Source organism: Schistocerca serialis, chromosome 8 (assembly GCF_023864345.2).
Source record: "Schistocerca serialis cubense isolate TAMUIC-IGC-003099 chromosome 8, iqSchSeri2.2, whole genome shotgun sequence".
NCBI classification, from domain to species: domain Eukaryota; kingdom Metazoa; phylum Arthropoda; class Insecta; order Orthoptera; family Acrididae; genus Schistocerca; species Schistocerca serialis.
The window spans coordinates 436,175,466-436,203,255 of NC_064645.1; the positions used below are offsets into that span (position 1 = coordinate 436,175,466).

Genomic DNA, 27,790 nt, shown 5'->3' on the forward strand with positions numbered 1-27,790 from the left:
CTTTACGACTCGCCTGGGACCGTCAACACCGACATTGGACTGTTGATGACTGGAAACATGTTGCCTGGTCGGACGAGTCTGGTTTCAGACTGTATCAAGCTGATGGAGGTGTACGGGTATGGAGACAGCCTCATGAATCCATGGACGCTGCATGTAAGCAGGGGACTGTTCAAGATTGTGGAGGCTCTGTAATTGTGTGGCGCGTGTGCAGTTGGAGTGATGTGAGCGCCTGATACGTCTAGATACGACACTGACAGGTGACACGTATGTAAGCATCCTGTCTTATCACTTGCATCCATTCATGTCCACTGTGCATTCTGACGGACTTGGGCAATTCTAGCAGGACAATGCGACATCCCAAACGTCCAGAATTGCTACACAGTGGCTCCAGTAACACTCTTCTGAGTTTAAACACTTCCGCTGGCCACCAAACTCCCCAGACATGATCATTATTGAGCATATCTGGGGTGCCTTACAACGTGCTGTTCAGAAAAAAATGGTTCAAATGGCTCTGAGCACTATGGGACTTAACATCTGTGGTCATCAGTCCCCTAGAACTAAGAACTACTTAAACCTAACTAACCTAAGACATGCCTGAGGCAGGATTCGAACCTGCGACCGTAGCGTGCTGTTCAGAAGAGATCTCCACTCCCCTTCGTACTGTTACGGATTTATGGACAGCACTGCAGGATTCATGGAGTCAGTTCGCTCCAGCACTACTTCAGACATTAGTCGAGTCCATGCCACGCCATGCTGCGGCACTTCTGCATGCTCGCGAGGGCCCCACACGATATTAGGCAGGTATACCAGTTTCTTTGGCTCTTCAGTGTAATACATAGTCGTATAAGCAATCAAAATTAGCCAGAATGCTATGGTGCTTTAATTGTAATTGGTTATCCAACGTGAACTCTGCGTTTTCGCTTTCGCTTTTATACCTAAAAATTTTTCAACTTTCTCTAATATATTCAAAATATGACCTTTTTCTTTTTTTAATAAGTATTTTTAAATTTTGTAATGGGCTTGTGATACTGTGCTACTGTTCGGGTAAGTGCACTGTTAATGCAGATCATGGGTTATTGAGATGTTCCTGAAATCTTAAGTTGCACGTGAGGATGTGGCTTTAGGCCGCTAAACCGGTTGTGTTTTGATAAACAAAAATTTTTACCAGCTGTTAGCGAACTTCTTCCTAATATCAGGCCTTTCCACAGCTGCGGGTAACCGTCTCATAAAACAGTTTGTCACCTAATGTTCGTCATTCTTGTGTAACAGCAGATCTCAGAAGCTTCCTTTTCTCCTCTCGTCTGTACTGCAGAGTGGTTTGAAAGTACAGATTTCGACGCAGACTTGGAGTGCGCCAGAGTGTCCTTTCGGCCCGCAACACGACGAGAGGCCGCGCAAACAGCCGTACCTCGCAGGGCATCGGCCCCTGGCGGTCGGACATCTCGCTAACCCAACAGCGACTCCGCTGAGTCAACAGCCGCGGGCTGCGCCGCGAGGTCCTCTTCTAGTAGCGCCGCACGCCACACGCTGGAGCACCCAGCGCTCTGGAGAGCTACAGCAGCTGTTCCAGAACGTACACAGCTGTGAGTTGTGTCCAAGTCACTCCACGCTTTCACGCAGCTACCAGGCTGCCGTTATCTAGTTTGTCCTGTAGAACAAACAAAAAGAGTGCCTCAGACTCTGTTCACTTAATACGTAAGGGTGGATCACAATGAAATGGGGATATATACATTTTATCTTTCAATATGTTACTGGAACAAAGTTAACAGAAATTTTTCAATTTTACTCTCGCGGTTACTTAACTGTCATAAAATCGGTAAACAAATGGCTCAAAACGCCGTTAGTCACGTACTAGAGAAAATTTATGCTCAAGGCATACAATTATAAATCCTATTTAATTTCAATTTATTATTTCTGGGCCGGAACACTGAACCAATGCTCGGTACATTCCTGATACATTTGTATTTTATTTACTTAGCAGACTCATCTTCGACCTTATTCTTAGAGATAGTATGAGTATATTTGATTAGTAGTTGTCTTCTCAGCTTCTTTGTAGATGTGAGTAACTTGCGGTAATAGTACAGTTCTGAGTGTTCAAAATACACTACGTTTAGTTAACTACTAAATCCACTTATTGGTCCTCTGCTGCTGTGTCAGTTCCACATCTGCAATTATGTACTTACTTCATCGAAGTGTATTTATGCTGAGCTATAAATAATGTTTCACGTCTGCCATTATGCTACTCAATTATGTTGCTAGTGTATGTACTTATCTAATACTCACTCTATTAACATTTAACGCATAGGATAGCACATTTATTTCATATCTATAGTGTATTGCAGCTGATCTGTTTGCTCACGTGGCAATCCATTTCCACTCTATCTGACGCTGAAACCACAAGTAGTCTCTCTCGACCTACCACTAAAGTGCATTAAGTAATTATGGACGAGCGTAATGCTAAATTCTTAAACCTATAGGACGCCATGAGCTGCTCTGTCTCGTCTAACATAAGGGTACCTATGGTCGCATTCACGCCTCCAACTCATAACCTCAATACGTGTAGGTGTGTCCTGTCACACACTACACCATATAACGGCCAGCTCCAACCTTATAGATATTTCAAGGTCGTGTCCTTCACGTCTCAACCACAAACACTGTTCAATTCTATTACACTGCCATTCCTTGCTACACAAGGTGAGTTCATTTTTACAACTTATCTGCATATTTTTCATAAGACTAAGCAATCTCTTTTACTATTAATTAGTTAGCTCTACAGCATACAATAGGTCTCATTGCCACTTCAGATCCTGCTTATAAACGAACTTGTATATCTTTTTCAAATATTACTGTGGGACCATTTCCAATAAAACAACACTTTGTATTTATAATATTATCAGGGTTCTATACATACTTGTTATTCAAATACCTTTGTATCTTAATTACATCATACTTCTCTATTGTTTATGTCACTGTTAGGTTTGTCACATTAGGTATTTTTTTTTCGCTAATGGGTGGATAGAATGGTTACAGAACTCATGACCTGATAGCCATGACAGAAAATTTAGCATTACAAAGAAGGAGTCGAAACTTTGGTAGATAGGAAAGATGAAGAATGAGTGCGACCTGAAAAGGAAAGAAGATCTCACACAGCTGGGACTGCACAGCTGCCACGCTGTGTAGAGGTTACAGAACAACCTCCTCCCTACAGAATTCACTAGTTTATTATTGGCTTGATAACCATAACGGAAAATTTAATGTGTTGGAAAGAAGAGGTCGAAATTTTAGGTGGATAGAAAAGATGAAGAGTGAGTGAGACCTGAAAAGGAAAGAAGATCTCACACAGCTGGGACTGCACAGCTGCCACACTGTGTAGAGGTTACAGAACAACCTCCTCCCTATCGAATTCATTGGTTTTCGTACTGGAAAGAAGGGGTCGAAATTTTTGTAGATAGGAAAGATGAAGAATGAGTGAGACCTGAAATGGAAAGAAGATCTCAGACAGCTGGGACTGCACAGCTGCCACACTGTGTAGAGGTTACAGAACAACCTCCTCCCTACAGAATTCATTCACTACCTATGAACTTCTTTAGGTCGATCACGTTCCTGAGACCTAATATCTTTTTACTCTTAGGGTACTCTAGCCTATATGCATTGGCATGTGGTTTTCTGAAAAACACTTGGCCAGGTTTCACCTTTAATTGACATTCATAACCTTTGACCACGCCAGGTCGATTTGAAAATACCTTATGATGCCTTTTTAAAACCTGTCTCAGTTCTTCCTTCTGATCAGCTGAAATTTTATCGATTTCCTTCAATGTAACTTCTATTTTGTCCAGAATAATTGCTTCTTCTTCTTCTGTGTTTAGCTTTCTTTTACTAAGATTAACACCTTCGTCCCAATATCTCCTGTTTTTCAGAACTCGTAAAGGCAGCTCCCAAGTTTCATCATTAGTTACTACATGTTTATCAATAAAAGGTACCGTAATTAATCCGGTTATCGGCAAGACCAATTATAAATGGCTTCCTTCAAAGTCAACAACACTCTGATATTTCGACAAGAAATCTATGCCAATTAAAACCTCAATACTGAGATTGTTTACAATTAAGCATGGATGATCAATTAAATTACCATTAATATCAAAGGGCAGCAAAGCTTCTTGCTTTACCGTTTTTGACACCTTGCCAGTAGCACCAATTATTCTTAGTCCTGATACCCTCATTACTGTAAGCTTGTCTTTACCAGGTAATGCATCAAAGAAGGACTGAGATATCGCACTCACCTCACTTCCACTGTCTAAGAGACAACGTACATTGATACCCAACATATTCACTATTATTATAGGGTGGCTTATTCTAGTTTGTACAGGTGGTTCCTCAAACTCATGCAATAGTTCCTTTTGGATTTGTTTCCAGCTAAAGCGATCGACATCTGTCTTCATTACGTTTAGGTCAAAGTGTGTAGGGGTTTCCTGAATTACATTTTCAGCTGCCTTTTCCAGTTGGTCTATTAATTTCAAATCGAAACACCGCACCACTTCATTACATTTAGTTTGCTGAACATGACCCAAATTACTGTAGTCTGAGCGATTCTGCGCCTCCAGACCAGGCATAACACTAGTTACAGCTAAACCACTTTCACTATTATCGTCGGGTTCCTTCTCAAGTGACAACTGGTCACAGCTACTGGGTTCATCGACCCCCAACAGGCTATCCTCTATATTCTCACTTACCTCCTGTCCTAAATCTATTAGTACAGTATCAACATCCTGCACAGGCACTTTAGATAAGAGCACATCATCCTCATCGTAAATATAAGCACGAATTTCTTCTGCTTCTTCACCTGACAATTCAGTATTTTGTAGCTCTTCCCTACCGTTACACTGCTGCGCCTTCTCTTTCTCTTCCCACTTAGAAAACGTCTCTAACACGGTATCTATCAAATACTGCTAGTGATCTAATATTTATGCTGTATCCTTAGATGCTACCGACCCTTCATCCACATGTTCAGTCTGAGTATTCTGATCTGTCTTACTAATTACTGTAACTACTGGCTTAGGAAAAATAACCGCCTGGTGAGCGCCAGTGTCCTCATAGACGGGCACTAGTTTTCCTGCCTCGGCCTACTACTGTTTCCTTTATTTCCATTATAGTTAATTGGCACAGCATTGCTTTCCGCACTGTTGTTTACCTGCATAATTTTGTTCGGAACAAAATTACTATCATTTGGATGCCATTGTTGGTTCTGATAATTATTCCTCCAATTCCTAGCTCTCTTAGGATGGGGAACACCTACTGTTCTGATTCTGATGTTTACATTGCCATTCTGCTCGTTCTTAAAATTACTACAAGTGTTATTAGCATTTCTGTTATTACGTGCTTGCTCCTCATTGGCAGCAACACGTTCTACACGTTTCAAATATGCAATGAAACGATCCAGATTGTCTCTAGGGCCAGATATAATTCTAGTTTGCCAATACCATGGCAGTTTGGCTTCAAGACCCAGTATTATTATTTCACGTTTTAGCTTTTCGGCCAAATGTGTCAACTGTGAGATCCATGACATGGCAAACTCTTTAATAGATTCCTTGCCTACATTGAAGCGTTTTCCACTCCAAAATTCTCTCAACACTTCATTTTGCTTATTACTAGACCAATACTCATTAATGAAAGCTTTTTTAAATTCCGCTAATGTTTTACACTTCAACATAACATCAGCTGACCAACGCATGGCGTCACCTGCTAAATGGCCTCTAATAAATGAGATTTTCTCTCGTTCAGACCAAGTTGGTGGAATCACATCTTCAAAATCATTCCAGAAATCTAACGGGTGGATATTTTTATCTGGATCGAACCGCAAGAACTGCCGACACCCGATAAAAGCGGCGTTTGCAGCTACAACTTGTTGTATACTACCATTACCAGAAGTTACTGAAGCTACTTTACTCTCAATGTTAGCAATGTTGGTACTAATATTTTCTACTCTCATTTCAACATTATCTACTCTTTGCACAGTATGAGTATTATCAGTTTTGATTGCCTCTACTTCTGCTTGACATATGTTTACTTTTATATTAACATCTTTAAACCTATCTGAGCACAGTTCAGATTCCGCCTCGATCTTTTCTGTTAACTTGTGCTACAGCTTCGCATCTTCCATTTGGAAGTCTTTGCGAACCTCAGCAACTTCGGATTTTACTATTTTATACATTTCACAAAATTGTTGAGCAGCCTTTTTCTTAATATCCTCATGGTTGTAATAAATTTTATAATTTAAACTGTCCATATCCTCTTTCAACTTATTGCAGCCAGCCTTGAAGGTATTGTCCATTACCTCCAATCGTTTATTAAAATTAATTTGACTGGCCACAATCCTGTTATTTACCTCAATTATATCAGATTTTAACTCAGCTGTCATTCTAGCATTACTGGCTGACATTTTTGCATTACTGCTTTTGACCTCAGTTATTTCAGACTTTAATTCAGCATTACTGGTAGCTATTGCTTGTAATATAACATTTAAATCAATAGCCCCGGTATCTTTGGGCTGCTCACTGGCTGGTTTTTTATCACACTCAGGTGACGAAAAACTAGCTCCAACAGCAGAATCATCAAAACTAAATGAACCTTCTGATTGATCAGTCATATCTAACTTCCCCTTTTTAAACTCTACCATCTCTGGCGACTGTTTCATTTTTAATTCATCAGAGAAACTATCATCCAATAACTTAACAATTTCTGATTTCTGTTTTACTACAGGGGTCTCTATTATCGAATCATTGCCCCTTTTCACACTACTGTCAGGAGACAATACTTCATATTTCAATTTAACATTACTATTTTCATGCATATTTACACTTGAACCGTTGTCTGGATTTACTGTTCCCTCAACAGACATAGGTTCTGATTTAAGTTTAACCTCAGTTTCTTCTGGCGGTTCCATCGCCGACAGTCTTTTAGTGCAGGTTAGTAAAATTTTTAACAGATTTTCACTTAACTTAGTTCCTTCTGCACGACGTATGGCGTTGCCGGCGCGGCGTACCAGGATTACTGATGCGACGCGGCGCGTTGAATGAAGACGGCACTTCGATAGCTGCCGTGTGTTTGCGTGGCCTGCAACTGCAGGCGCGGCTCAGGTCGCTCGGGCGGACGACTGTGGTGAGGCGAAACTGGCTTCTCGCGATGCCGGCAGCGCCGCTAGACTCAGTGCCAGCTCCGTCAATCCAGATGCGTTGCTAATCCAATTGCGTCGTCCACATGCACACGTAACACTGTCTATCACTGTTCCATTGCTCAGCTGCGTGTCGCATTTCACTTCCGAATCCAAATATTTAAAAATCACTTTCACTTTTACTCGAGTTTGTTTCCCGGCCGATTAGCAACATATGTGGGGCGGCGGGTTGAATTAGATGTTATAAAAATGTTCCTATTATTTATTTAATGCTGTTGTTTGCTGTTCTCAACACTGGCTCTCTAACTACAATATTGGCAACCAGAAAGTGATTAGCAAAACGTGAAGAATGTAATTAGAATCACTAGTGCCCACTTCATCTGAGAAATACATGTATAGCTACAGCTTATAGCTCTGAGGAATTAGGAGATTGTCTGGGATTCATAATCAAAAACCATTTTCTCTAAAATGTTCACTATATTCTGAAAGTCACAGACCAAAAAGAATCCACACAATCCAACTACCAGAGCAGGTCAGTGTCTAATGCACTGATGCAACTATAACTGTTTAAATTAAATGTTTAAGTGAATGCTCGCCATAATTTGATGATAATGTTCATCAAACGCCACGCTAAATAATGGTAGAATGTCTGTCCCGCGGCGGCACGTGAAAATACGACATACGCAAACTGAAGATAGATCACTAAAGTCATCCCAGGATTAACACTTCACTCGAAAACGATTTCATGGTTACGCGTATCCCGAGTAACTTATTACGGCATCCGAGGCTGTTTATAGCAATGATAGCGACGCGACGCGACTCCCGGCACAGGTGGTGCACTAATCAGTGTCTGGAGAGAACTGGGGCCGTTTTCTCTCACGCAGCGTTCTTATATATAAAGCTGCGGTGCGGACGGCTAAGGGAACGCCTGATCAAATCCGCTCTCCCGACTAGCTGCTGGGCTAGTAATGCACCACTTTAAGTTATCGAATAAATCATTGCTTCCTTTGCTGATGAGCGATGAAGCTCTCAATTTAAACGTGCAATCAGCACACAGGTAAGTAATCATAATAAAAGTCTGACGCGGCTAAGTCAAATATTTTGGGCGAAAGAGTTAATTTAATTACACTACACGCAGTAGACGAGCTCTGAACTTTCCCTTTGGAGATACGCTATAGCTATAGTTTTACAGTTATTCAGTTGAAACTTCTCACATCTTTATGATTATAGCGGATCTCCCTTCTACTTAAATTTAAACATCCTAGTCTTATTTATTCGCCTACTTAATCTATCTTGCTTCCTTAATTTTTAAGACAAAAACCAGAAAATCATGAATTTCAACTAAAATTTTAATTTGTGAGATCCAGAATTCTGCTTCTACTAAATTATTATGAAAAAGGAATCTAAATATAAACCGTTAAGTTTCTAGCTCTTTTCTGTTGCGCCAATGATTTTTGCAGAAAGATGTCCAAATTTCGAAAATGGTTGAAGTTATTGAACTGATATTCAACACATATTGATTTAGTATTACTCCCGAGTTGCTAGAAACGTTTCAGGTTATTTACTTGATTTTCGAAGTATTGCGCAACATTTATGACGTCAGAGCTAGTTACAGCGGACTGGCTGGCACACAATGGAAAGACTGATGAGAATTTTATACGGCGTGAGTAGGCTGCTTCCCTACACTGTCCCCGATAGGAGTATTTTCTACTCCTTTCATTATCTCGCACAGCTTTCTAAATGCATGTTTCAGTAAAAAAAAAAAAAAAAAGGTCAAATGGCTCTAAGCACTATGGGACTTAACATCTGAGGTCAACAGTCCCCTAGACTTAGAATTACTTAAACCTAACTAACCTCAGGACATGACACACATACATGCCCGAGGCAGGATTCGAACCTGCGACCGTAGCAGCAGCGCAGTTCCGGACTGAAGTGCCTAGAACCGCTCGGCCACAGCTTCCACCTCACTAAGCTCTGGGGTACACATATCGCTCGAATATACATTGCCAGAATAAAAGGAACACTCTCAAGGACAAGGTCAGTTTATTGACAAGTGAGGTGACAGTTGGTTCATCACTGTGGGATCGTACACTACTAGCCATTAAAATTGCTACACCACGAATATGAAATGCTACAGACGCGACATTTAACCGACGGGATGAAGATGCTGTGATATGCAACTGATTAGCTTTTCAGAGCATTCACACAAGGTTGGCGCCGGAGGCGACACCTACGACTTGCTGACATGAGAAAAGTTTCAAACCGATTTCTCATACACAAACAGCAGTTGACCGGGGATTTCTGGTGAAACGTTGTTGTGATGCCTCTTGTAATGAGGAAAAATGTGTACCATCACGTTTCCGACTTTGATGAAGGTCGGATTGTAGCCTAACGCGATTGCGGTTGTTGTATCGCGACATTGCTGCTCGCGTTGGTCGAGATCCAATGGCTGTTAGCAGAATATGGAATCGGTGGGTTGAGGAGGGTAATACGGAACGCCGTGCTGGATCCCAACGGCCTCGTACCAGTAGCAGTCGAGATGACAGGCATCTTATCAGCATGGCTGTAACGGATCGTGCAGCCACGTCTCGAGTCAACAGATGGGGAAGTTTGCAAGACAGCAACCATCTACACGAACAGTTCGACGACGTTTGCAGCAGCATGGACTGTGAGCTCGGAGACCATGGCTGCGGTTACCCTTGACGCTGCATCACAGACAGGAGCGCCTGCAATGGTGTACCCAACGACGAACCTGGGTGCACGAATGGCAAAACGTCACTTTTTCGGGTGAATCCAGGTTCTGTTTACAGCATCATGATGGTTACATCCGTGTTGGCGACATTGCGGTGAACGCACATTGGAGGCGTGTATTCGTCATCGCCATACTGGCGTATCACCCGGCGTGATGGTATGGGGTGCCATTGGTTACACGTCTCGATCACCTCTTGTTCCCATCGACAGCACTTTGATCAGTGGATGTTACATTTCACATGTGTTACGACCAGTGGCTCTACCCTTCATTCGATCCCTGCGAAACCCTACATTTCAACAGGATAATGCACGACCGCATGTTGCAGGTCCTTTACGGGCCTTTCTGGATACAGAAAATGTTCGACTGCTGCCCTGGCCAGCACATTCTCCAGATCTCTCACCAATTGAAAACGTCTGTTCAATGGTGGCCGATCAACTGGCTCGTCACAATACACCAGTCACTACTCTTGATGAACTGTGGTATCGTGTTGAAGCTGCATGGACAGCTGTACCTGTAAACGCCATCCAAGCTCTGTTTGACTCAATGCCCAGTCGTATGAAGGCCGTTATTACGGCCAGAGGTGTTTGTTCTGGGTACTGATTTCTCAGGATCTATGCACTGAAATTGCGTGAAAATGTAATCACATGTCAGTTCTAGTGTAATATTTTTGTCCAATGAATACCCGTATATCATCGGCATTTCTTCTTGGTGTAGCAATTTTAATGGCTAGTAGTGTATACTGATCAGCCAGACAATTGTGACTACCGACGTACTATCGATATAAAGCCGTCCAGGCGATAGCAGCGTCACCTGGTGGGGAATGATTGCTAATCAGACAAAAGCACGGCGCATTTAGTATCAGTGAGCGAGCTGTCCGTGTGTGTAATGGGAAAGGCGAGGGATCTACCTATGTTTGACCGAGGGCAGATTGTAGTGGCCCTAAGGCTCGGCACGAGCATTTCGGAAACTGTGAGACTTTCCGGGTGTTCGAGGAGTGCTGTGGTGAGTATCTTCAACACGCAAACCAAGGCGAAACTACGTCCAGACGTCGTGGGGATGGGCGGTCATCCCTCATTACATATGTCGGACATCGTACGGTGGTCTGACTGGTAAAACAGGACAGGCGGCGAACTTTGGCGGAACTAACATTACACGTTAATGCTGGGCAGAGTACCAGTGTGGATGCACAGTGCACCGGACACTCCTAATGATGTGCCTTCGCAGCTGACGACCTGTACATGTGCCAATGATAAAGCCACAACATCGGCAACTACAGTGAAATGGGTAGATGACCGTCGACTCTCGACGTTGGCGCAGTGTCAGAGCGTTGCATGGTATGATGAAACCCGCCATCTTGCCGATGGGAGGGAACAGCTTCTTGACACCTGTACTACGGGACAGAGATTGGCTAGCGGCGGCTCCATTACACTCTGGAGAAGATTCACGTGGGCGTCCTTGAGTAAAGTGGAGCTCGCGCACCGTGGTGCCCAAGGAATATCGTACACTCGTTGCAGACCACGTACACCCCTTCATGATGACCATGTTTGCCGACAGCAGTCGCCTGTTTAGACAAGGTAAAGCGCCATTTCACAAGGCGAATTGTGTGATGGAATGGTTCGAAGAACACGGTGAAGAGTTTCGCCTGAATCCGATCGAACATATATGGGGTGTGACAGAACGTGGCGTCTGAGGTCATCCCCTTGCCCCTCTCTCCCAGGAGTTTAGGGGGATTAGGTGACTCATGCGTGTAGATGTGATGCCAACTCCCTCCATCGACCTACAAAGGCCTCATTGCTTGCATGCCACGAGGCTTCGCCGCTGTTACCCTTGCCAAAGGTGGACACGCCGGATATTAGTTAGGTGGTCATAAAGTTCAGACCAAATGAAGCACACATGACACAGTAAAGAGTGCCCAGACAGTCGTGTCGATACACAGTGTACCCCCTTCTGGCGGCTACGGGTGGGTATTCTGACATTCGAACGATCATAAAGGTGACGAATGGCATCCTGCGATTGAATGTCTCAAGCACGCTGCACCTTTCTGTTGCAGTTCGACAATGGTTGTAGCAGGCCCTGAATAACGAGTACGTTTCCGCTTCATGTGTTCAATGTGCGAGAGATCTGATGATCTTGCCGGCCCTGGACTTGAATAGCTCCTTATCTGAACTTGCAGTCTCCAGTGACGGACACTCACCTGGAGATGGCTGGACGATTGCCAGCCGAAATATCGTGGCAAGAAGTCAACATGATCCGGTTGCAATCCCGAAATCGCATCGAACCTCCGAAATTTTGTTGGTAGAGATCGCTTTCACCCTCTGCGTAAGTTGGCAGTCTTACACGGAACACTTGACTTCCTTTTTTTTACGTTACTTTGGTCGTAACCCATAGATATCGCGGAGAATGGTCTCTTGACATGTCCAAAGAAGTTAAAGACATGTGCTGAAGGAAAAAAAAAACGCAACACCAAAAAATATTTAATGTAGAGTATGAAATCTCGGGGAATACACATCTCTACGTAATATATTTGATTAACGTTGCAAGAACACAGGTTAATGTAAGCGCGGGATAAGCCGTTGGAGCCGGCCGGTGTGGCCATGCGGTTCTAGGCGCTTTAGTCTGGAACCTTGTGACCGCTACGGTCGCAGGTTCGAATCCTGCCTCGGGCATGGATTTGTGTGATGTCCTTAGGTTAGTTAGGTTTAAGTAGTTCTAAGTTCTAGGGGACTGATGACCACAGATGTTAACTCCCATAGTGCTCAGAGCCATTTGAACCATTTTAAGCCGTAGGAATTGTGAACTACTGGTACATTAACAACCGATCTAACCACCAGAATGGCCGGCCGGTGTGGCCGTGCGCTTAAAGGCGCTTCAGTCTGGAACCGCGTGACCGCTACGGTCGCAGGTTCGAATCCTGCCTCGGGCATGGATGTGTGTGATGTCCTTAGGTTAGTTAGGTTTAAGTAGTTCTAAGTTCTAAGCGACTGATGACCTCAGAAGTTAAGTCGCATAGTGCTCAGAGCCATTTGAACCATTTAACCACCAGAATGTTGAATACAAGTGCGCAAATGTGCTTGCATTGTCATACAGGTGCCAACAGTTTGTGGACTGGAAGTCCATGTCTGTAGCATTCGGTCGGCCAACACATGGACGGGTGATGCTGGTTGTGGATGACGCCAGAGTTGTCCGATGATGTCCCATACGCGCACGGTTGGAGCCAGACTGGTGATCGAGCAGGCCAGTGCATCGTTTAGACCTTCTGTAGAGCATGCTGGATTACAACAGCGGTATGTGGGCGAGCGTTATCCTGTTGGAAAACAGCCCTTGGAAAGAGAGCACAAGAAGTCGAATCAGCAGATTGACATACAAATTTTCAGTCGTGGTTTGTGGGATAACCACGAGAGTGCTCCTGCTGCCGTACGATATCACAATCCATACCATAACTCCGGTATGTCTAGCATGCAGACAGGTTGCTTGCAGGCCCTCAACTGGCCTTCTTTTAACCAACACACGGTCATCACTGGCGCTGAGGCAGAACCAGATTTCATCAGAGCTCCACCCTGCCCTTCAATGAGCTTTCGCTTGACACCACTGAAGTTACAAATGGTGGCCATCTGGGGTCAGTGGAAAGCTCTCCACAGGGCGTCTAGCTCAGAGCTATCCTTGATGGGACCGATTTGGAAGCGTTCGTTGTGTCACTGTGGTGGTCAGATTTCTGCTACAAGTACAGAACAATGCGCCGGAGCCATACGCCGAACTCGACAGTCTTCCCTCTCGGTAGTGCCCCGAGGCCACCTGGAGTTTTCTTGCGGCCGTACATTCCCGTGACCACCGTTATCAGCAATCATGTACACTGGCTTCATTCCTGCCCAGTTTTTCTGCAATATCGCAGAAGGTATACGCAGCATCTCGTAGCCCTGTTACACGACCTCGTTCAAATTCAGTGGAGCGATTGTAATGGTGTCTTTGTCGCCGTTAGGGCATTCTTGACTAACATCAACTCACCACGTCCAGTCCCAGACGTAACTAACACTCACGACCGTTACAGCGTGTATTTAAAGCAAACCTGATTTGTCTCTTGATAGAGGTGATACTAGTGCAACTCTTATATGCGACTTATGTGAAATTTGAATAGACATATTTCAGATGTTGAAACACGCCAACCAACTTTCGTTTATGTCACCCAATTCCTTTTTAGTGTTGCGATTGTTTCTTAGTCAGTGTACATTTAATTTAAGCACAATACAGTGAAATGACATTACATTACCGTATTACAGTGTTAATTGTAGTTATAACATAATGTAAAACATTAAATTTAAGAGTTTCTGTAACGATACTCTTCATTGTTATTATATTAATGTTTTTCAATACTTTTGTGAAAAGAAAAATATTGGTAATGAAAAAGGACATCAATGAATATATACAGTGTTCAAAATGGCTCTGAGCACTATGGGACTTAACTTCTGAGGTCATCAGTCCCCTAGAACTTAGAACTACTTAAACCTAACTAACCTAAGGACATCACACACATCCATGCCCGAGGCAGGATTCGAACCTGCGACCGTAGCCGTCGCATGATTCCAGACTGTAGCGCCTAGAACCGCTCGGCCACCCCCGGCCGGCAATATATACAGTGTGATGTAGTTGCCAGACTACCTATTTTTCTTCAATAGATCTTGCAAGATGTTCTTCAATTAACACCAGATATATTCTGTTAACATCCTTCTGTACTGCGGAAATAACTCACAAACACTGTAACTTAAATTTCCCAACAAAATAATTCTGTAACTCATTAGTGAATGGAAACATGCAGAATAAACTAGTATCTTGATTTATAAATCTCCTATGGCAATAATCATTTGAAGAGGAAACGCAACTGAACCAAAGAGCTTCCTTCTTCTTCTTCCGTTTCACCCTCTTTGGGGTACGCGGGATCAATCATTTCTTTGTGCGTTGTTCTTTTCTTAGGGCCCAGTATTTCTTCATTCTTTCTGATCTTCTTTTCCTCTCTACTTCCGAGATGATGGGTTTGAACTTTTGTAGATTTGTCTTGGAATCTTATGTTTTCATCTTTAGTAATTAATTTAGCTGTTCAATCAATAAGTGAATTTTCTGAAATCTTTAATTCTACTAGGTCTTTTTCAGTTTCTTTAAACCAATTGGGTTTCGTTTTGCGGTTACGGAAAAAGTCAAAGATTTGTTTAGTTGTTGTTGTTGTTGTGGTCATCAGTCCAGAGACTGCTTTGAAGCAGCTCCCCGTGATACTCTATCCTGTGGAAGCTGCATCTTTCTAAATCTGCTTAGTGTATTCATCTCTTGGTCTCCCTCTACGATTTTTACCCTCCACGCTACCCTCTAATACTAAATTTGTGATCCCTCGATGCCTCAGAACACGTGATACCAACCGATCCCTTCTTCTAGTCAAGTTGTGCCACAAATTTCTCTTCTCCCCAATTCTATTCAGTACCTACTCATTAGTTATGTGATCTACCCATCTAATCTTCAGCATTCTTCTGTAGCACCACATTTCAAAAGCTTCTAGTCTCTTCTTGTCCAAACTATTTATCGTCCATGTTTCACTTCCAGACATGGCTACACTGCATACAAATACTTTCAGAAACGGCTTCCTGATACTTAAACCTATACTCGATGTTAACAAATTTCTCTTCTTCAGAAACGCTTTCCTTGCCATTGCCAGTCTACATTTTACATCCTCTTTACTTCGACCATCATCAGTTATTTTGCTCCCCAAATAGCAAAACTCCTTTACTACTTTAAGTGTCTCATTACCTAATCTAATTCCCTCAGCATCACCCGACTTAATTCGACTACATTCCATTAACCTCGTTTTGCTTTTGTTGGCGTTCAACTTATATCCTCCTTTCAAGACACTGTCCATTCCGTTCAACTGCTCTTCCAAGTCCTTTGCTGTCTGTGACAGAATTACAATGCCATCGGCGAACCTCAAGGTTTTTATTCCTTCTCCATGGATTTTAATTCCCCCTCCGAATTTTTCTTTTGTTTCCTTTACTGCTTGCTCAATATACAGATTGAATAACATCGGGGACAGGCTACAATCCTGCCTCACTCCCTTCCCAACCACTGGATCCCTTTCATGCCCCTCGACTCTTATAACTGCCATTTGGTTTCTGTACAAATTGTAAATAGCCTTTCGCTCACTGTATTTTACCTCTGCCAAAGTCAGAATTTGAAAGAGCGTATTCCAGTCAACATTGTCGAAAGCTTTCTCTAAGTCTACAAATGCTAGAAACATAGGTTTGCCTTTCCTTAATCTATTTTCTAAGATAAGTCATGGGGTCAGTATTGCCTCACGTGTTCCAACATTTCTACGAAACCCAAACTGATCTTCCCCGAGATCGGCGTCTACCAGTTTTTCCATTCGTTTGTAAAGAATTTGTGTTAGTATTTTGCATCCGTGACTTATTAAACTGATAGTTCGGTAATTTTCACATCTGTCAACACCTGCTTTCTTTGGGATTGGAATTATTATATTGTTCTTGAAGTCTGAGGGTATTTCGCCTGTCTCATACATCTTGCTCAGCAGATGGTAGAGTTTTGTCATGGCTGGCTCTCCCAAGGCTGTCAGTAGTTCTAACGGAAAGTTGTCTACTCACGGGGCCTCGTTTCGACTTAGGTCTTTCAGTGCTCATCCTCTTCCATTTCCATAATATTGTCCTCAAGTACATCGCCCTTATAGAGACCCTCTATATTCTCCTTCCACCTTTCTGCCGCGCGGGATTAGCTGAGCGGTTTGAGGCGCTGCAGTCATGGACTGTGCGGCTGATCCCGGCGGAGGTTCGAGTCCTCCCTCGGGCATGGATGTGTGTGTTTGTCCTTAGGATAATGTCGGTTAATTAGTGTGTAAGCTTAGGGACTGATGACCTTAGCAGTTAAGCCCCATAAGATTTCACACACATTTGAACATTTCCACCTTTATGCCTTCCCTTCTTTGTTCGGTTTTCCATCTGAGCCCTTAATATTCATGCAAGTAGTTCTCTTTTCTCCGATGGTCTCTTTAATTTCCCTGTAGGCAGTATCTATCTTACCCGTAGTGAGATATGCCTCTGTATCCTTACATCCCTGCTTAGCCATATTGCACTTTCTGTCGATCTCATTTTTGAGACATTTGTATTCCTTTTTGCCTGCTTCATTTACTGCATTTTTATATTTTCTCCTTTCATCAATTAAATTCAATATATCTTCTGTTACCCAAGGATTTCTACTAGCGCTTGTCTTTTTACCTACTTGATTCTCTGCTGTCTTCACTATTTCAGCCCTCAAAGCTACCCATTCTTCTTCTACTGTATTTCTTTTCCCCATTCCTGTTAATCGTTCCCTAATGCTCTCCCTGAAACTCTGTACAACCTCTGGTTCTGTCAGTTTAGCCAGGTTCTATCTTCTTAAATTTCCATCTTTTTGCAGTTTCTTTAGTTTTAATTTACAGTTAATAACCAATAGATTATGGTCAGAGTTCACATCTGCCTCTGGAAATGTCTTACAATTTAAAACCTGGTTCCTAAATCTCTGTCTTACCATTATATAATCTATCTGATACCTTCTAGTATCTCCAGGATTCTTCCATGTATACAACCTTCTTTTATGATTCTTGAACCAAGTGTTAGCTATGACTAAGTTATGCTCTGTGCAAAATTCTTTTTCATTTCTTACCCCCATTCCTTTTCACCTACAACGTTTCCTTCTCTTCCTTTTCCTACTATCGAATTCGAGTCACCCATGACTATTACATTTTCGTCTCCCTTCACTATCCGAATAATTTCTTGTATCTCATCATACATTTCCTCAATCTCTTCGTCATCTGCAGAGCTAGTTGGCATATGAACTTGTACAACTGTCGTAGGTGTGGGCTTCGTGTCTATTTTGGCCACAATAATGCTTTCACTATGCTGCTTGTAGTAGCTTACCCGCACTCCTATTTTTTTATTCATTATTAAACTTACTCCTGCATTAACCCTATTTGATTTTGCATTTATAACCCTGTATTCACCTGACCAGACGTCTTGTGCCTCCTGCCACCAAACTTCACTGATTCCCAATTGAGTACAGAACCCTAAAAAAAGGACAAAATTTGCGTCTTCTGGAACTGAAAGAGGAAGATCATTTATGTCTAGAAGAAACAACAGTGGACCCAGAATTGAAACTTGTGGTACACCATGTCTGACTGCTTCATGTTCTACCTATAGTTCTTTGGTGAACATGAAACTGATACGCTTTCTGTGCCGATGGTCATTCTGCTGTAACTACCTAGTCATGGGGAAAAAGACAGAATAGTTTATTTCAAGAATAAATAAGAGTTGGAAACATCGTTTCATCCGTAGCTATAAACGGCCACGGAACCCTTGCGAGAAGGAGTTATCAGGAGCAGTGCTGTGGAGCGAAGGTGGCGCTGACGCCTGCACAGCGCGCGTTCGGCAGCCCCGCTGCGGCCGGCTCTGGCGTGTTGCCGCCGCAACAGGCGGCGGTCGATGGCGGCCACCCCTCAGCCACGCGCGCCGGGGGGGAGGCTCCCTGCTCTCCGCGCTGAACTTGTGACCCAGCGAGGCGCGACGGGCCGCCGCCGCCTGCTCTGAGTGCAGCGTGGGTAGCGGCGCTGTGAATGCAGGAGAGCCTCAGTAACAACGTTCCAAAAAGTAATGTACTCAGGAGCAGTCTCACATTTAAATTGAAACAACTGCTTAGTACATCACAGTTTGGAATCCAGAAGGGGTGCTCGGCCCATATTGCTGTTTATACATTCACTCACCTAATTTTAGAAGCCTTAAATAATAAAATATCGCCGGTTGGTATTTTTTGTGATCGTTCCAAGGTCTTTGATTGCATCGACTGTGACCCTCCCTTAAAAATAATAAAAAATATGTATTATGAAATTGATGGCTGTATAAACAACTGGTTCAAATCATGGTTAACAAAAAGAAAGCAAAAAGTTGTGCTGAATAATTTAAAGAATATTGGAAGGATAGAAAATTTTAGAGATTGAGGAGAAATCATGAAGGGAGTTCCACGAGGTTCAATTTTAGGTCCACTCCTATTCCTGCCTTATACATGTCAATGACGTTTCACTTATCATTCATCCAACCGAACTGGTCATTTTTGCTGACGGTACTAATGTTATAATAAATCTCATTAGAGAGAAAACAATACGCTTGATTGTTTATGACGTTTTTTATATATTTATCAAGCAATTCTCTGAAGGAGAACTCTTTCTCAATTTCGAAAAAAAAAAAAAAAACGCAACACACTACATTCAGATCTGTACGGTAAATAGTCATGCCAACAATTGATGTAGCACTTCAACAAAAATCAGTAAACGAGGTAGCATGATCCAAATTTTTGGGTGTATACATACTGATAAAAGTTTGAACTGGAAGAAGCAGAACACTGAGCTACTCAAACAGCTAAGTTCAGGTATATTTGCTCTTCGTATAATTGCTACTCGCGGAAACAAAACGATTCAAACTTCTGACATATTTTGCATAGTTCTACTCAAGCAACAGTAGGAGTAATATGTGGTGTTCACCTCCGGTCATCCTGTAGTTAGCTCTTCAACGAACTGGGCATGTTAATTACACAATCATTATACACGTATTCGTTAATCAAATTCGTCATAAATGATCTATTACAACTTGAGACTAATAGTGACATTCATACCTATAACACTAGGGGAATCATACCTATAACACTAGGGGAAAAACAGCTTCCTTATTAGAGCCGTCAGTGGTTCAGAAAGGAGCTCCATCTTACAACAACAAAAATATTTGATCATTTTCCCAATAACACAACATACCTAACAGGTAGCAAAGCAAATTTAAAATCTAACGTAAAATTATTTCACCTGGACACATTTGTATTTAAAAACTGGTAGCCTGCAAAAAAAAAAAAAAAAAAAAAAAAACTACAGTATAGTGTTTATAGAGCAACAACAGGTTACATTTTAATATCTTGCTTAAGAATTGACGGAATAAGAAATTGATGTCAATTTAAAAGACATGGGGGATTCAACATGTAAGTCGTGGTTTGAAGGAGCTCTGGGAAACTTGCGATAAATAAGACAGTGGGGATAGATAACATTCCTTCGGAATTTCTACGTTCATTGAGGTAAGTGGCAATCAAATGAATACTCTAGTTGGTGTGTATATTCTGAGTCTGGAGACGCGTTCATAGGATTTGTCGCCCCAGAAAAAAATTTGACTACGTAGAATGGTGCGAGATGTTCGGAAATGTCAAGAAAGAAGGTATAAACGTTAGAGAAAGATGAGTTGTAAACAATATGTACAAAAACCAAGAGGAAAAAATAAGAACAGAAGATCAAGAAAGAAGTCCTCGAGTCAGAAACAGTGTAAGATGGTGACTGCAGTGTTTCGCCTCTACTGTTCAATCTATAAATCGAAGTAATGACAGAAATAAAAGAAAGGTTGAAAAAGTGAGATTAAAATTCATGATATTACATCAATGACAATATACGCTGATGACATAGCTATCCCCACTGACGGTGCCGAAGAACTGCAGGATTTTTTGAATGGAATGATAAATTATACTTAATTTTATCCCTTGCTGTCAGTGTTTCTTCCGTGACTGTATTACTTTCGTAAAATAAAGAACAACCGCCTTCAGTCACGGTCGTAATTTTGTTTCAATGCACAATGTATTTCGAGGCCTGCTGTTTCATCTTCAGCTGCTTTGAAAGTCTACAGCGATCTTTTTTTCAGATTTATGTTAAATCTGGTCTGTTTCCGGTGGGGGATACATGGTTTTGAAACACAGAATGAGTAAACGTGTTTATGTACCTATATATGCTTTTCAGTCTACAACACATTTTGTAAACACAAGTCAAAACAAATCCAAACTTTGACTTGTTGTGCATTTATATATATATATATATATATATATATATATATATATATATATATGGTTTTCAAGCACAATATGAGTAAACACGTATGTATATATACGTGTTTACTCATATTGTGCTTGAAAACCATGTATCCACCACTGGAAACAGACTAGAATTGCCCTGAACCCGGAAAAAATGTCGTAGACTTTCAAAGTACCCGTAGATAAGCCCCAAGGACTCGAAACGGATCGTGCGTTGAAATAAAATCACGATTGTGACTGAAGATGGATGCTCTATATTTTACGAACAATGTTACGACACACGTTATGAACTGAGAATAAATAAAAGAAAAACTGAATTAATGAGGAGCGTCGGAAATGAGATTAGCGATAATCTAAACATAAAATTCGGGACCACGAAGTGAAGGAAACGGAGGAATTCTATTTCCTTGGAAGCAAAATATCGGATGACCGACGAAGCAACGGGGACATAAAAAAAGACCAGTGCAGGAAAATATGGCCTTCTTGGCTAAAAGAAATCTACTGGTATCAAACATGGTCCTCTATTTGGGAAGAAATTTCTGAGAATGTACTTTTGTAGCAGTATATTATATGGGAGTGAATTCTGTTCTGTGGGAAAACCGGAAGAGGAGAGCACCAAAGCGTTTGAAATGTGCTGCTGTATAGCGCTGTTGAAAGTTAGACATCAACGAATTACTTACATGGTAACTGAGGGAACTGTAGAGTGTAACAACTGTAGAGGAAGACATAGGATGGAACAAATCCTTCAAATAACTAAGGACTTTGGATGAAAGTGCTACTCTGCGATAAAGAGGTTGGTACTGGAAGGGAATTCATGGCGTAGTGTATCAAACTAATCTGAAGACAAGTGATGCAGAAAGAAGTTAAGAATTAGTTTATATATTTACATTATTGTATAATGTAATGGCCTACAAAGATAAAAGTAAGTACCCCGGAACTGCCCAGCATCAGCAAACGGCTGGTCGCTGACGTTACAACAGCAAATAAAAATTGTGCCGTAAGTAATAGACAGTGCCCATTATACTCCTGCGTGACTCATAGCAAAAATTTCCGCAGATGACGTATTTATGTTGTTGCAATGGTAGCGAAAAGCGCTTCTAGTTTGTCCAATTTCCAATTTAGAGCTGCTGTTCGTTTTTAAATCGGCCAGAGGTCGTATGTGTATCGTGTCTTTGAAATAAATTCTCATCAGCGATACAAGAGAGCGCTTTTCTACTGCGAGAGAATTACCAGATTCTTGCTGAGCTTAGACTTTATTGGCGTTTGTATGTTAGTGGGAACGTTGGTTAGTTAGCGCCAATGCTAGAATTGGAACTCAAGTCCGTTGTTTAGAATAGTAAATATTACACCAATTAAGATGGTTCAAATGGCTCTGAGCACTGTGGGACTTAACTTCAGAGGTCATCAGTCCCATAGAACTTAGAACTACTTAAACCTAACTAACCTAAGGACATCACACACGTCCATGCCCGAGGCAGGATTCGAACCTGGCGCCGGCCGGGGTGGCCGAGCAGTACTAGGCGCTATAGTCTGGAACCGCACGATCGCTACGGTCGCAGGTTCGAATCCTGCCTCGGACATGGATATGTGTGATGTCATTAGGTTAGTTAGGTTTAAGTAGTTCTAAGTTCTAGGGGACTGATGACCTCAGAAGTTAAGACCCTTAGTGCTCAGAGCCATTTGAACCCCATTAGAACCTGCGACCGTAGTGGTCGCGCGGTTCCAGACTGTAGCGCCTAGAACCGCTCGGTCACTCCGGCCGGCCACACCACTGAAGAGCAGTGTAAAATAGCGGACGCAACTTTTATTGTACTTCTGTGTACAAATGTGATTCAGCTAGCATCAGGACATAGAGGTCTAGTTATTATCAATGAATAAGGCAATTGCTCAGTAGAAAATCTTGCTGCATCACGTAATTGCAAGTATTACATAAATATTTATTAATTTTTAAACAGAAGATAAGTATTTTAATCAACTCTTAGTGTTAATGAATTCGTCTCTCGCAGGATTTAGACATTAATTCTAAATACACTCCTGGAAATTGAAATAAGAACACCGTGAATTCATTGTCCCAGGAAGGGGAAACTTTATTGACACATTCCTGGGGTCAGATACATCACATGATCACACTGACAGAACCACAGGCACATAGACACAGGCAACAGAGCATGCACAATGTCGGCACTAGTACAGTGTGTATCCACCTTTCGCAGCAATGCAGGCTGCTATTCTCCCATGGAGACGATCGTAGAGATGCTGGATGTAGTCCTGTGGAACGGCTTGCCATGCCATTTCCACCTGGCGCCTCAGTTGGACCAGCGTTCGTGCTGGACGTGCAGACCGCGTGAGACGACGCTTCATCCAGTCCCAAACATGCTCAATGGGGGACAGATCCGGAGATCTTGCTGGCCAGGGTAGTTGACTTACATCTTCTAGAGCACGTTGGGTGGCACGGGATACATGCGGACGTGCATTGTCCTGTTGGAACAGCAAGTTCCCTTGCCGGTCTAGGAATGGTAGAACGATGGGTTCGATGACGGTTTGGATGTACCGTGCACTATACAGTGTCCCCTCGACGATCACCAGTGGTGTACGGCCAGTGTAGGAGATCGCTCCCCACACCATGATGCCGGGTGTTGGCCCTGTGTGCCTCGGTCGTATGCAGTCCTGATTGTGGCGCTCACCTGCACGGCGCCAAACACGCATACGACCATCATTGGCACCAAGGCAGAAGCGACTCTCATCGCTGAAGACGACACGTCTCCATTCGTCCCTCCATTCACGCCTGTCGCGACACCACTGGAGGCGGGCTGCACGATGTTGGGGCGAGAGCGGAAGACGGCCTGACGGTGTGCGGGACCGTAGCCCAGCTTCATGGAGACGGTTGCGAATGGTCCTCGCCGATACCCCAGGAGCAACAGTGTCCCTAATTTGCTAGGAAGTGGCGGTGCGGTCCCCTACGGCACTGCGTAGGATCCTACGGTCTTGGCGTGCATCCGTGCGTCGCTGCGGTCCGATCCCAGGTCGACGGGCACGTGCACCTTCCGCCGACCACTGGCGACAACATCGATGTACTGTGGAGACCTCACGCCCCACGTGTTGAGCAATTCGGCGGTACGTCCACCCGGCCTCCCGCATGCCCACTATACGCCCTCGCTCAAAGTCCGTCAACTGCACATACGGTTCACGTCCACGCTGTCGCGGCATGCTACCAGTGTTAAAGACTGCGATGGAGCTCCGTATGCCACGGCAAAGTGGCTGACACTGACGGCGGCGGTGCACAAATGCTGCGCAGCTAGCGCCATTCGACGGCCAACACCGCGGTTCCTGGTGTGTCCGCTGTGCCGTGCGTGTGATCATTGCTTGTACAGCCCTCTCGCAGTGTCCGGAGCAAGTATGGTGGGTCTGACACACCGGTGTCAATGTGTTCTTTTTTCCATTTCCAGGTGTGTATTTAAATCATCTCACAATTTTTACCGTCTGAATATAAATCGATTACAATAAACACAGCGAGGCCGTCTCACAACTACATGGCGGAGTTGGCCGACACGGCCAAATCCCGCGACCTGCTGAAGTTAAAGCTATTTCTTCACATGGTCGTAAATGTAGAAATTTACAACACGCCGCGCACCCCCCAACAATGCCACAACTGCCAGCGCTATGCGCACGCGGGTATCAGATGCGGTCTCGCACCCCGCTGCCGCATTTGCGCTGGCGCTCACACAACCCAACGCTGCAAACTCCCCCATACAGCACCTCGCAAGTGCCCCAACTGTGGTGCTGCCCATCCGGCAAAACTGCTTACAAAGCAGCTCTGAGGCGCAAAATCGCGAAACATGCGAAACCTACCGCCATCACAGTTCCAAAACCACCCCCGCGCCCAGTAAGAAGTGGAATATCCTTCGCTGGAGTGGTTGCTGGCAGCCCCAGCAGCGCGGGACGGTCAGAGGAGCCCCAGAGCTCAGAACACGCTCAGCAAACACCCCTAGCAACAGACACACAACAGACAAGCACAACGCCTGACACCACACCCGCACCGGGCACACCACACGAAACAAGCAACAACACCACCCTACCCCCTGAGATCGCGAACTGCAGCCCACCACAGGCTACAGAAAACCCACCTACACAGGGACAACCACAGCGCCAGAGGAGGAGGAGAAGGAGAAACAGCCGCAGCACGAGGAACACGACCACACCACAACAACTACACAGGCAACAGAACACCAACACCCACGAACACATCCCAGACACCAACTCAACAACTCACATTACACACCCACTCACCACAGAGAATACACAGGCGACCACAACTGCCACACGAACAACCGACTCGCAGGCCAGTCCTCACCAAACGCCAACACTGGAACAAGCGGCCGCTAACACGACCAATAACTCGCAGGCCGACATGACCAACATTACGACAACGTTCCAGAGAATAATGGAAACATTATTCCCCCGACGCACGACCACCGAAATAGTCTCGAAGATTATGGGGTGTGTCTCACAACTCTTCATGCAGTTCATGTCGGGTACGCTCAACTGGACTAGCTTCCAAGCCACTATCACACCGCTTTTCACACTACTACATGGATAATACACCACACCAGCCCCGAAACGCAGACTTAAACACAATCACACAGATCCTGTTTTGGAATGCCAACGGGATCGCAAGCAAAAAAGCCGAGATGGCCGCGTTCATGGAGCGAAAGGGTATCCGAATCGCTCTTGTGAACGAAACACTGCTTACGCCTCGCAAACAACTAAACTTCCCAGGTTATTGCGTCTATCGTACCGACCGAGCGGATGGCAGGAGGGGAGGCGGCACGGCAATCATCATACACAGAGACATAGACCACACGAACATCGAGCTCCCAGCACTTGAAAGACTAGAGGCTACGGCCGTCAGGGTCAAGTTCAACGGAGCCAACACCACACTGGTATCGCTATACAATCCTCCTAATAACATAGTAACACGCGATATCAGCACAGTACTCAACATAGCACCGCGGGTAATAGCCGCTGGAGACCTCAACGCAAAACACACTGATTGGAACTCACGAGTACGAACCTCCAACGGCAAGAAACTGTACGAACACGCGCTAGGCCGAAACTACATTATACTTGGACCGGACGTTCCCACGTTCGTGCCTACACAGGCCCGACATAGGCCAGACGTGTTAGACATAGCCCTCATAAAGGGCATCACATGTACACTCAACCTAACGGTTGAAAACGATCTGGACTCAGACCACATGCCTGTAATACTGCACATGGAAGAGACACTGCAGGACATCGAACCACGCAGGATGCTCAACTACAAGCGTGCGAATTGGACACTGTTCAAGGAAACGCTTGATAGTCGCATTCCTGACACACACGAAATTAACAACACACAGCAAATTGATGAGGCTGTGGAGGCTCTCACAACTGCCGTCCAAGACGCAATGACTGACGCCATTCCATTTACAACACCAAGACAACACTCGACGGCCCTGCCCCAGGAAATCCTGGGCCTTATCTCAATGAGGAACCGCCTCAGGAGATACTGGCAGCGTACCAGGCGCCCGTTCTATAAACTGCACGTCAACAGACTCCAGGGCATAATACGGAATAAAATTCAAACATTCAGAAACGAACAATGGGGACAAAAACTCGCTGGGCTGGATACCACACGTCCTGGCGTGTGGCAGCTGGCCAGACACTTCACCAGGGAGAAACATTACATTCCCACGTTACAAGGACCAGACGGCCCAGCCTACTCCGCGACGGAAAAGGCAGAGCTTATGGCCACAACACTTGCAGCGTCTTTCATGCCGAATCTGGTTCCTTCAGACCCAGCATTCACACTTGAAACGGACCAGGAGGTTACACGACTTGTAGCCCAGCCCTCGCGCAACGAAATAAGACGTGCTAGCACAAATGAAGTCACATGGGCTATCAAGCACACCAACGCTAGAAAAGCCCCTGGGCCTGATGGCATTCAAAACCGTGTCCTCCAGGAGTTCACGGATAAAGCCGTAGAATACCTCACACACTTAACGAATGCCATCCTGACACACCAACACTTCCCTGACTTTTGGAAGGCGGCCAAGGTCCTGATGTTCAGGAAGCCAGGGAAAGACCACTCCCTCCCACAAAATTACCGACCTATCAGTCTGCTGTGCTCGCTCAGCAAGATTGTTGAGAAGGTAATACTAAAACGTATCACTAGGCATTGCATCGCCAACGACACCCTAAGACCGGAGCAATTCGGCTTTAGGAATCACCACTTGACAACACAACAACTCCTCCGCGTAGTCGAACATATAACAAACGGCTACAACATGAATAAAGCCACAGGGGCCGTGTTCCTAGACATCGAGAAGGCTTTCGATCGTCTCTGGCACAACGGACTCATACGCAAACTAAGCGAAGCTGGTTTCCCGGACGGACTCGTGCGTCTCATACACTCATATCTCACGAACAGATGTTTCAACACTAACGTGCAGGATAAACAATCAACACAACACGGTATCCAAGCTGGAGTACCCCAAGGAAGCATCCTAGGGCCCATCTTGTTTAACCTGTACATTAATGACTTCCCAGCGACACGAAACACGACGTTAGCCGTCTACGCGGATGACACAGCCATCCTCGCGCAAGACTGGAAACCGTCGAACATCAACTCACGAATACAGACAGCACTCAGAACAGCTGAGCCTTGGCTGGAGCGATGGCGTATTAAAGTAAACGTCGACAAGTGCGAAGCAGTTCTGTTCACACGCAGACCGAAACTACTGCGCAAACACCAACACTGTAGACCGATAACACTACATACACGCCCAATACGTTTCCGAGAGAAAGTCAGATACCTTGGTGTCTGGCTGGACCGGAAACTTACATGGGGGGACCACATCGAATACGTTGCCAACCGAGCGCACGCGAGGCTCAAACAGCTCTACCCAATGCTCAACAGGGCA

General features: G+C 44.1%; 1 protein-coding gene across 1 annotated transcript in view; it reads right to left on the reverse strand.

Annotated features, from left to right (window-relative positions):
- Positions 1 to 27,790, reverse strand: part of LOC126417053 (uncharacterized) — a 111,825-nt gene that overhangs the window by 65,976 nt on the left and 18,059 nt on the right. The window contains exon 2 of the mRNA XM_050084945.1: positions 18,348 to 18,546. Within this exon, the coding sequence (XP_049940902.1) occupies positions 18,348 to 18,546 (199 nt within the window). The remainder of the gene's footprint in view (positions 1 to 18,347; positions 18,547 to 27,790) is intronic.